The 12,539-nt window shown below is 42.1% G+C and overlaps 1 protein-coding gene across 5 annotated transcripts in view; it reads left to right on the forward strand.

Annotated features, from left to right (window-relative positions):
* Positions 1-12,539, forward strand: part of med23 (mediator complex subunit 23) — a 94,786-nt gene that overhangs the window by 48,658 nt on the left and 33,589 nt on the right. For 3 of the 5 annotated variants that reach the window (XM_070885246.1, XM_070885247.1, XM_070885248.1), the window contains 3 exons: positions 1,640-1,845; positions 3,703-3,910; positions 4,711-4,881. In XM_070885246.1, the coding sequence (XP_070741347.1) occupies positions 1,640-1,845; positions 3,703-3,910; positions 4,711-4,881 (585 nt within the window). The remainder of the gene's footprint in view (positions 1-1,639; positions 1,846-3,702; positions 3,911-4,710; positions 4,882-12,539) is intronic. The other 2 variants (XM_070885245.1, XM_070885249.1) reach the window with 1 other exon arrangement.

A 12,539-nucleotide genomic window follows, 5' to 3' on the forward strand; every position in this document is an offset into this window, starting at 1 on the left:
ATACTCTGCAATGCAGTGATCGATTTCAAAATCAGACTTGCTACCTCATGGGTAGCCCTTGAAGAAACTCTACAGTTCAGAAGTTGTTCATAATCCAATATTTTTAATGCTTGGGCATTTTGATTTAGGGCAGGACATCCCCAAGGAGTGCATCTGAGTCGGTTTTCTTCAGTTCATACTTGGCTTAATTTGAAGTTTTTATGAAGAAAACATTTCTGTGACCTAATTTATTTAATCCACATTAAGATAATTCTGTTGTAAATGGGTTATTAAAACAGTGATGCGATTCTTCAACATATTACAAAAAAGATAGAAACATAGAAAATAGGAGCAGTAGTAGGCCATTCAACCCTTCGAGCCTGCACCGTCATTCAATATGATCATGGCTATCTCAACACCATATTCCTGCTTTCTCCCCATACCCCTTGATATCTTTTGTGTCCAGAAATCTATCCATTTCCATCTTAAATATATTCACCGACTTGGCCTCCACAGCCTTCTGTGGTAGAGAATTCCACAGGTTCACCACCTTCTGAGTGGAAAAAATGTCTCCTCTGTCCTAAATTTCCTACCCCGTATCCTGAGACTGTGACCCCTTGTTCTAGACTTCCCAGCCAAGGAAAACCTCCTCCCCGCAACCAGTCTATCCAACCCAGTCAGAATTTTATATGTTTCAATGAGATCCCCTCTCATTCTTCTAAACTCTAGTGAATACAGGCCTAGTCGACCCAATCTCTCATATGACAATCCTGCCATCCCAGGAATCAGTTTGATGAACCTTTGCTGCACTCCCTCTATGGCAAGTGTATCCTTTCTTAGGTAAGCAGACTATAACTGCACACAATACTCCAGGTGTGGTCTCACCAAGCCCCTGTATAACTGTAGTAAGACATCCTTGCTCCTGTTCTCAAATCCTCTTGCAATGAAGGCTTTCCTAACTGCTTGCTGCACCTGCATGTTTGCTTTCAGTGACTGGTGTATAAGGACATCCAGGTCCCTTTGTACATCTACATTTCCCAAGCTATCACCAATTAATTAATACTTTGTCTTTGTTTTTCCTATCAAAATGGATAACTTCACATTTATCCATGTTATACTGCATCTGCCATATGTTTGCCCACTCACTCAACCTATCTAAATCGCCTTGCAGCGTCTTTGCCTCTTCCTCACAACTCACAATCCCACCTAGTTTTGTGTCGTCAGCAAACTTGGAAATATTACATTTGGTTCCCTCATCCAAATCATTTAATCATTGCTGGAAGAAGAGGGACACGGATTAGCAGTGTTGTCCAGAAAAAGAGATGAGCACAACCACAGGACAAGTCATTTTGAGCTACATTTCCATTCCTGCTCAAGATCTGCGGTCTAGTTTCTGGATCTTTTGTTTTTGCAAGGTGGTAGAAGTAAACAAAAACAAAAGAAAAATACATTTCAAACTTTTATTAAAGTCTGAGTCAAAATATTAGATTTTAATTGCCGAGTAAGTTGAAATCTAAAATAATTCATGGTCTGAATTGAATCTTTTGATCAAGTTTCAAAAAAATTGCATAACCGCAATTTTATTTTATCTTTAATATATATATTTAAATTATATTCCTTTATGCACTTTCATTAACTTAAAATATTTTATCTACATCAGGCCTTTTTCAAACAGAACAATGTGCCTCAAGAAAGTCGATTTAATTTAAAGAAGAACGTGGAAGAAGAATACAGGAAGTGGAAGTCCATGACAAATGAGAACGATATTATCACTCACTTCTCTATGCAGGGATCTCCACCACTCTTCCTCTGTCTGCTATGGAAAATGTTGTTGGAGACAGATCACATTAATCAGATTGGCTACAGGTGAGCACCCGAGAATAGAGATTTGTTACTGTGAATTTAGTGAACTATTCAAAATTAACTTTGTTGTCTGCATGTTTGAACTATGTCTTGCAGAGTAGACTTGATGCAGAACCTCCAAATAACTGCACGGGGGTCACTAACTGCCATCTCATTTATTGAATTAACAAAAATCTTCTTTAACTTCCCTTCTCCACCATGCCATGTATCATTCTCTTAATTGAGAGTGCAGACTTGTTCCTAGGCCTTTGCCAGTGTTAGTTACTCTGATCTATCTAGAATTGCTAGAGTTTCCTGGTGTTAACTTGCCTAAACTGGCTATATTTTTTCCGCTTCTTCCCTTTGGGCAAGAATTCTTGCCCCTCCCACAATGAAAAATGGTCATTTACAAATCCATAACCTGCCATTGTGTGGCGTAAAGTGTTTGTGCACCAACATGTCCCCTCCTTCATCGGATGTTACAGTGACATTTGAATATGGTCTTTGCATTCTTTGCACGGAAGACTTGATTCGCATTTTTCAAAGTACAATATTTTGTTAACATATCTAAAAGGATTGGAATTAAAATCTGTACTGGGACAAAACAAACCTAGTTACAACATTTATCATAACACAGTATTGCAGTAGATTGGAGCTCTAGTGGAGTAAGGTATAGGTTCATACCTGCAACTCTCTCTACATAATGGCGCTTCCAATCTGAATCAATGCCTTTTGGAAGCACTGGGGATGCTGTATCAGATTTCTTAATCAATTTATAGAGCTGCACTGGCAGGGAATTAACAACAGGTCTCCAGTTCATCTTTACGATGAAGATTTAAGAAAGGGGTTAGCAAGGACGAGAAAATGTAAAAACTGAATTCAGTGAGTCAAATGCATGAGGAGGGAGGGTAGAAAAAATGTTTTTTCTGCTTTTATATGTTTAGCAGTGTATTATATATAAACTGACCTAAGTTGTAAGTGGCATACTATACTCCCAACATACCACTGTTAAGTGGCTGGTTACAGGTTTGCTCCACTATTGAGGTCAAACTAAAGCCTGGTACTTCCCAAAGCAGAGAGACTATCCAGTTGCCAGTGGTTGATTAAAAGCTGGGCAGGAAGTCACCTGCTCGCTCTCTTGTGTGAAGCTGGGACACCGAAAGTGAGCAGTAGTAAAAAAATAAATTGAGGTAAAAGGGGGAAACAGAGTAAAAATCTCTGCTTATGAGGCACAAGACCGTCTTACATGGGTTATAGCCAGCCTTGCAAGTAAAGATACCTAAAATATATAAGTCTTGTCAAGTTATAATTGCACCTTCCTTTTATCAGAAATGCTGCAGTTAATCCTATGGGAGGGTGCAATTACAAAGTGGCAAGTTTAATTAAGCAGCTTCCATTATTAATATGGATCTAAAAATAAGGATCGAATGTCTGCTGAATTATGTCCCAATTATCCCCCCACCCTCTAATCTCGCTTCACCTGAAGACTACACTTAACTTCAGTGTGCAATGCTACAGGAGATAGACGTACTTATTGTATATATGTATTAATGAGATCCTGTTCATAGCACTTGTCTGTTTTCAACTGATTAAAAATAAATTTCAATTAGTATTTCTGCCATTTATCACGGCTTATGTAAATGAATTAAACTTGTTTTGTAATGTAGTTTTGCCATTAAGATTATACCAGTGGAAATTTGTTTATTTCTATTTGTTGTAATAAAATATGGCAGCAACACATTTAACAATAAGAAAATGCTTTCATGACCTAAAATGTCAATTTCTGTATTATAGTGCACAAATATACATTTTGTTATTGTATGTTTATAACTATTTTGGTCTACTACATTTATTTTTTTGTAAATTATGTCCTTTGAAAAGAGATCTATACTGTTCTCTTGACTGCAGAGTGTTGGAGAGAATAGGAGCTCGAGCTTTGGTAGCTCACGTTCGAACATTTGCTGACTTCCTCGTCTATGAGTTCTCAACCTCTGCTGGAGGACAACAACTGAACAAATGCATAGAGATCCTCAATGATATGGTGTGGAAATATAACATTGTCACCTTGGACAGACTGATATTGTGTCTGGTAAGTGAAGTTCACTGTTACTCCCTTTTTAGTTTGTTTAAAAAGCATTTTAAGAATGGAAATATATCATTCAGCATTGTTGATATATTTCAGACCAAAAAGATGTCTGTTGATCATGAGGCAGTAGAATATTGTAACTTGGATAAATGCACATAGAATCATAGAAAGATTACGACACAGAAGGAGGCCATTTGGCCCATCGTGTCTGTGCCGGTATTTTAGAATTTAATATATAATACCGTTAATATATTCGTAGATTTTTTTGTGACTTTTATGTTCCTCCAATTAAACACTGCAATTTCTATTATTTTTGTTACCCATTGTCACTTTTTAGCCCTCCCAGACGAGGCCCAGCAAGGATTAATTAATTAAATCTGTGCTGAAGTGGATTGGGATTTGTAATCTGTGGTTCTGATTGTCTTCCTGTCCACCAGCACAACTAACTTTTAAGAAATCTCTTTTGGCAGATTTTAAAGTGAATTATGTATAATTCCTGGTAAAACTGGGTTGCTGTGCTGATATTGTAACTGATGGACAGGATTTCTCTGCGTTTGTCCTTGTAGTTCTGTTCTAATTGATTCTCCCCTCCCTGCCAAAATAAAATATAGTGTGGGGAACGGCGAAGAATGAGGAATCAAAGTATCCAACCTCCTGAATTTCTCCAAATTTTACCTGATTCCCACCCTTGCTTTGCCTCACCTCCCACCCTTGCCTCACCAACAAATAACTGATGCCTTGTTGGAGGTGACCTTCAAAAAGCTCAATTGTGATGAAAGTTTGCGTTTTATTTTTAAATGTAGGCCTTGCGAAGTCATGAAGGAAACGAGGCCCAAGTCTGTTACTTCATTATTCAACTACTGCTGTTGAAACCAAATGATTTTAGGAACCGAGTGAGTGACTTTGTGAAGGAAAATTCCCCAGAGCACTGGCTGCAGAATGACTGGCATACAAAACATATGAACTACCACAAGGTGAGTGACTTTGCCACTGAATATATCCATTCTTGGGTATTGATGCAAGGTGTTGTAGTTTAAGCAAATATCAGTGCCAGATGCGTGGTACTCATTCTAAAGACAGTCCTGTTAATTTTTCATTTCTATTTGAGGGTAATTTTTCAGGTATTTTGTTAATTGGTTCACACGGAGCACTTATATGCAAAACCCCATAGCCTTGACAGATAAAATGTAGCATCTTTTAAACTTGCAGTTCATCATTCTTTAAAACTTGGCAATTGAAATACACTTTCAAATGTACTAATTAAAATAAATTGTGTAATAGAACAACTTTAAGCAAACCGATTCTTTCAAAACAAACCTGACAACGATGAAATTCTGGTGGAGCACAAATGAGAAGTGTTTTTGTTTTACATAGAAACATAGAAAATAGGTGCAGGAGTAGGCCATTCGGCCCTTCGAGCCTGCACCACCATTCAATAAGATCATGGCTGATCATTCACCTCAGTACCCCTTTCCTGCTTTCTCTCCATAACCCTTGATCCCTTTAGCCATAAGGGCCATATCTAACTCCCTCTTGAATATATCTAACAAACTGGCATCAACAACTCTCTGTGGTAGGGAATTCCACAGGTTAACAACTCTCTGAGTGAAGAAGTTTCTCCTCATCTCAGTCCTAAATGGCCTACCCCTTATCCTAAGACTGTGTCCCCTGGTTCTGGACTTCCCCAACATCGGGAACACTCTTCGTGCATCCAACCTGTCCAGTCCCATCAGAATTTTATATGTTTCTATGAGATCCCCTCTCATTTTTCTAAACTCCAGTGAATACAGGCCCAGTCGATCCAGTCTCTCCTCATATGTCAGTCCTGCCATCCCGGGAATCAGTTTGGTGAACCTTCGCTGCATTCCCTCAATAGCAAAAATGTCCTTCCTCAGATTAGGAGACCAAAACTGAAACAATATTTCAGGTGAGGCCTCACCAAGGCCCTGTACAATTGCAGTAAGACCTCCCTGCTCCTATACTCAAATCCCCTAGCTATGAAGGCCAACATGCCATTTGCCTCCTTCACCGCCTGCTGTACCTGCATGCCAACTTTCAATGACTGACGTACCATGACACCCAGGTCTCGTTGCACTTCCCCTTTTCCTAATCTACTGCCATTCAGATAATCTGCCTTCATGTTTTTGCCACCAAAGTGGATAACCTCACATTTATGTACATTTATACTGCATCTGCCATGCTTTTGCCCACTCACCGAACCTGTCCAAGTCATCCTGCAGCCTCTTAGCATCCTCCTCACAGCTCACACCGCCACCCAGCTTAGTGTCATCTGCAAACTTGGGAGATATTACACTCAATTCCTTCATCGAAATCATTGATGTATATTGTAAATGGCTGGGGTCCCAGCACTGAGCCCTGCGGCACCCCACTAGTCACTGCCTGCCATTCTGAAAAGGACCCGTTTATCCCGACTCTCTGCTTCCTGTCTGACAACCAGTTCTCTATTCACGTCAATACATTACCCCCAATACCATGTGCTTTAATTTTGCACACTAATTTCTTGTGTGGGACCTTGCCAAAAGCCTTTTGAAAGTCCAAATACACCACATCAACTGGTACTTCCTTGTCCACTCTACGGGCCCAAGCCCTGACCTGGACGCCCGTTTTTTGCGCCACAAAGTGTGCCTAAAACAAACGTAGATTCTCCGGCTCCCTGCTAGTCCTCTGGAGCCGGGCACGGCGCAGCATGAGCTGTAGGGGGCGGAGCTAGGTCCCTGCGCTGAAAACAGTGCCGGGACCTCTGCACATGCGCGCTACAGTGCCCAAAACTGTGTGGGAAGGGCCCGAAGAACGCAGCCCCTCGCCCTGGCCGAATGGCCTCACTGGGGCTGCGTGCATAAGGCTGCCTCCCACGGCCAGCTCCCGCTTCCCCCCGCCCCTGGACACGACCCGACCCCCGGGACTGGACCCGACCCGCGCTCCCTCTCCCCCACCCGACCTGACCTCCCTCCCACCACCCCCCCCGTCCCGACCCGTGCTCCGGACCCTCCACGCCCCGGACCCGACCCGACCTCCCTCTGCGTTCCCCCCCCCACAACCTGTCCCTACCCGAACCATAGAAACATAGACATAGAAAATAGGTGCAGGAGTAGACCATTCGGCCCTTCTAGCCTGCACCGCCATTCAATGAGTTCATGGCTGAACATTCAACTTCAGTACCCCATTCCTGCTTTCTCACCATACCCCTTGATCCCCCTAGTAGTAAGGACCTCATCTAACTCCTTTTTGAATATATTTAGTGAATTGGCCTCAACAACTTTCTGTGGTAGAGAATTCCACAGGTTCACCACTCTCTGGGTGAAGAAGTTCCTCCGCATCTCGGTCCTAAATGGCTTACCCCTTATCCTTAGGCTGTGACCTCTGGTTCTGGACTTCCCCAACATTGGGAACATTCTTCCTGCATCTAACCTGTCTAACCCTGTCAGAATTTTAAATGTTTCTATGAGGTCCCCTCTCATTCTTCTGAACTCCAGTGAATACAAGCCCAGTTGATCCAGTCTTTCTTGATAGGTCAGTCCCGCCATCCCGGGAATCAGTCTGGTGAACCTTCGCTGCACTCCCTCAATAGCAAGAATGTCCTTGCTCAGGTTAGGAGACCAAAACTGTACACAATACTCCAGGTGTGGCCTCACCAATGCCCTGTACAACTGTAGCAACACCTCCCTGCCCCTGTACTTAAATCCCCTTGCTATGAAGACCAACATGCCATTTGCTTTCTTAACCGCCTGCTGCACCTGCATGCCAACCTTCAATGACTGATGTACCATGACACCCAGGTCTCTTTGCACCTGCCCTTTTCCTAATCTGTCACCATTCAGATAATAGTCTGTCTCTCTGTTTTTACCACCAAAGTGGATAACCTCACATTTATCCACATTATACTTCATCTGCCATGCATTTGCCCACTCACCTAACCTATCCAACCCGACCTCCCTCCTCTCCCCCCCCCCCCCCCCCCCGATCCGACCCGTGCTCCCGATCGCGCCCCCCCCACCCCCGACCCGACCCGCGCTCCCGCCGACCGGACCCGCGCTTCTGGCCCCGGCCCCGACACGACCCAACGCCACCTACCTGTAAATCTGGTGTTGGGGACAGGCCCTGCCCGAAGGCCCGTTCAGCCTCCCTCCCCCTTCTCCTCCTCCTCCTCCCTTCCCCCCCCCCTTCTCCTCCTCCCTTACCCCCCCTTCTCCTCCCTTCCCCCCCCCTTCTCCTCCTCCCTTCCCCCCCCTCCCCTTCTCCTCCTCCCCCCCCCCTTTCTCCTCCTCACTTCCCCCCCCCCCCTTCTCCTCCTCCCTTCCCCGCCCCCCCCTTCTCCGCCCCCCCCCCTTCTCCTCCCTTCCCCGCCCCCATCCCTCCTCTCGCTGTCAGAAACACAGACACTGACAGAGAGTGAGAGACACACAGACAGACAGAGAGATAGAGACACACTGGGGGGGGCGGCTCCCGGTGCTGCAGTCAGTAAGTAGAAAATGTTTTATTTATTGATTTTTTAAAAAATTATTTCTTATTTTTTTTGATTGATTTATTGGTTGATTTATTGATGTTTTTATCATTTATTATTGATGATGGCTCTTTATTTGTAAAACTGAAGTGTTTAATGTTTGTAAACTTCTCTTTAAATCTCGCCCCCCCCCCCTGATTTGTAACTTACGCCTGATTTTCTAATGTGTAGACATGGTTTTTTCGAGCGTACAAAAATCTTCACTTACTTCATTCTAAGTTAGTTTGGAGTAAGTTTTCACTGCCAAAACTTTGAAAACAGGCGGAAGTGGCCGGACACGCCCCCTTTTGAAAAAGAAATTCTGTTCCAAAGTGAAACTGTTCTACCTGACTAGAACTGGAGCAAACTAAATGCCAAGAATTTGAATTTCTAAGATACTCCGTTCTACACCAGTTGCTCCAAAAAATCAAGAGCAACTGAGGCCGAAACTTGGACCCTACTAGTTACATCCTCAAAAAAATTCTAGAAGATTTGTCGAGCATGATTTCCCTTTCATAAATCCATGCTGACTTAGACTCACACTGTGCATCTAAAAATACCAAACTTTTTTCAAAATGTTTTCTGTATATACAGAATCACCATAAGTATGAATGGGTATTCCCCTGCTCTGATAGGTTAGGCTGGCCCACGTGATCCCAGTGATGCCCATACGCTCTTGGGATACGTGTGCCTCTACAAAGCCCTTGGCGTAGAGCCCCAGGGCCACAAGTCTCTGAACGTCCGGGACCACCAAGTACTTTTGTAGAAATTTTTGTGGTGGGAGGCATCCACTGCGGGAAGCCTCCGACTGCAAATTCTGGGCCATTGTGCTTATGATTTAGGGCATGTATAGTCTTGCTCCAGTGCGAAGTATTAAATGGAAATCACGGAAATGAATTAGAATTAAACTTCTATTCAGCCATCTTTTTTTATGATTTACTTCTAGTCGAGGCTAGCTGTGTTGGATTGTATTTTGTGGAATTGATTACTAAAAATATTTATCTGTTTAAAACGAAGAGTAAACTGAAAAATAGGAGTAATGTTTAGTCGATAGCACTGAAAGAAAGAGCAGCCAACAAAAGATGAGCTGGGGGGGTGTGGGAGGGAATTTTAATTTCCCCTGTTGCTTGGAACTGGGCATGGGGCAGTTAAAAAGGAGCTGGTTAATTCTCTCTGCTGTTCCAGCCCCATGGGGATTGTAATGTCACTGAGTATTGTGGCAGATTCGGTACCCACCAGATCAGGCAGGAGCCTCATACATCAAATATTACATGAATAGGATGGAGCCTGATAATCTTTTAACTGCAGTCTGAGTGGGCACCCATCATGGTGCTCCACACAGTCAATGCTGCTTTGAAGAGGCCACAGGATGAGCACGAATGCTCTTTGAGACACCATAAGGAAAGCCTCGACTTCTGCTACCCCAAGCTTCCACTCTTCCCACCACAGGACCCTGCCAATACCCTCACCCCACCAGTTGTCTTCCAGCCAGTGAGGGCCATGCAATTTTAACCAGTTGGCCACTGACCAGTTGCCTCTTTTTCTGCCAGTTTGAGACTGACCAGCAGGATTTAATTGAGACCCAAGAGTTAAAATAGTTGGGGTGAGAAATTGATGTTGCCTCATCCCCGGCCTGTCCAAAACCTGCTCCTAGTTAAAATCCCCCTCCGAGATGAATCATTTCTCATTAACGTGATTACAATCTTGATTTATTTTTTCCCCGGTAAGATCCCATTGAGCCCCCTTTTTGGTTTGGCTTTTGGGTATTTATTGATATATAAATATATAGAGATGTATATATTATATAGATATGTGTGCATTCATTCACCGGCTAAGAATCCTAAAATATTTTATATGAAAATAGTTGATATAAACCACTAGACTATCTATACCATGACACAGAACAGAAGTGATGGGGCAAATTATTGAAATAGAGCAAACCAAGGGCAACAAATGCATATTTGACCACGTAATGAAGAAAACTCACTGGCTGCTGAATTTGGCACCTTGGTGACGGCAGTTAAAGCCGGTTTGGAGAAAAATTGGCGGCCGCCTCACTTCCTCCAACTTCCAGCACGGCTGGCGTTGGTCGCCATCTTGGTGAGGGCGATGACGCGGGCGGGAGTGTGAAGATGTCAGTCAGTGTGTAGCACTGATTTGATGCACGGGTTCCATGACCACCTCAGGAGGAGGAGGAGGAAGGGAGTATAATTGAATAATAGAATGGAAGTTGGAACATCAAGGATTGAATTGCAGTGGTTATATGTGCATCTTCAGTGCACACCTTGGCTCCCGTGTATCCTACATTAGAACAGTGACTACACTTCAAAAGTAATTGATCGGCTGTAAAGCACTTTTGTAAGTTGTGAAAGGCAAGTCTTTTTTTTTTCAGATTTTCGGGTTTTAATTTTTCCACAAATTGGGTCAAAACAATTGGCTGCAACCTTATGTGCTTTTCTAGTCAAAAATAAAACGGTCATTGTAATCAGAAAAATTTAAGTTTAATCAATTTGTTCAACAAAGCAATTTGGAAAGGACCAAATTAAATAAGTAAATCATGATGCTTTCAACTATCTTCACAAAGTATAATTCTAAAAATAGTTGATGTGCATTATTAGCTGCATTTTCTGTGACTCTATGCTGATGATGCATTTTGGCACAAAGAGTTGAAATTATTTCAATAGAACACCTCAATGCCCACGCTAATCTATCCAGGTTTTATGAGTTTAACCCCAAAATTGAACTTCACCTTGGGGTGTGTAATTTAGTCCAAGAATTTGAAAACCTAGTTATATTTAATACAGGATTTAAATTTAGGATCTCTGTTTCAGGTCTGATGCTGATGCATTTAACACGTAATCCTGTACTGGTCCAATTGTAATACAATTCAAGCACAAGTAATGTCCCTTTTCTTCCTTCATTCCAATTAAATTAGATACTGAAATAAGATATAGGGCTTCCTGTATCTTTTAACTTTCTCAACCCATTTTAATTTAATGGTTTTTTTAATGTACATTTTATCTCAGCTTTTCCATTTCTCTCTGATGATATTCGAGCAATTTGTTGTTCCTTGAAAGTGATCTCTACATAGCCTGTGGAGTAAACTTCATAGCAGCCATCATGAACTATATTAATATTTTAGCACTTACAAGAAGCATTCGTTGTCTGCATCATACCAACTGCAGATACAGTTGCTCAGGTAATGATGGCTCCAAGTTTGAGAAGTTGTCATAAGTGGAGCACTTCATCATTTGGTCTCGAACCTTATTTCAAGTAAGGAAAATTAATGTAATTTTATGACATTACCAGAATCAGATTTAAAAAGTGGTACAAATAATAAGCATCCACTATGGCTCAGTTCAGTGATTCTAGATATCTGATATGGTATTTAAGTTACATTCTCATTTGCAACCAGTATAAAGTGAGCGCCAGAGGTTTAATGACTGACTGACGCGGCATTTAGTTTTTCCTCTCCCTTTTCCCATCCCACCACCAATAGTAATAATAATAATAAAACTACTTGTTAAGTGCAAGATTTATTTCTCATCAGAGATTCATTAAAAGATAGTAGGGACCCATTGTATCTACTGGAATTTGAGAGCTTTATCCTACAACAAGCTACATTTTGTGGCCAAAGCTTACAAGATGTTCAACAGCGTGGGAAGTGGTATAAGTAGCAAAACACAAAAGCCCCAAGAGAAAACTCTTGGGTTGAACTAATGCACTTCATGTAGTCAGCAGTTTGATCCAATTCATGCTTGGCATCCATCAGCATTTGATCAGTTAATTCAATTGAAGACCCTACTCTTTTTTTTTTTTACTCTACATAGAAAGATATAACTAGTTGTTGGAGAGTAGTGCCATAGCCAGATACGAGGTAGCCATCGATCATGATCGCAAAATATTTTTAAGATTACTGTCTGAGGTTTACACAAAATAATTTTGTCAATATGTATTGCTGCTGATGTTGGTCCTGCCTAGGTGGCAATCAAGGGAACCAGCTGTGTACCCATTGGGCAAATCCAGTCCTTCAGCATATGATACTGAAGAGGCTGGTGTTTTATACTGCAATCAAGGTACAGCTCTTGAGTCAAGTTTGGAGAGGCATGAGAAAAACTTTCAGGGTGCAAG

Source organism: Pristiophorus japonicus, chromosome 7 (genome assembly GCF_044704955.1).
Source record: "Pristiophorus japonicus isolate sPriJap1 chromosome 7, sPriJap1.hap1, whole genome shotgun sequence".
Classification (NCBI taxonomy): Eukaryota; Metazoa; Chordata; class Chondrichthyes; family Pristiophoridae; genus Pristiophorus; species Pristiophorus japonicus.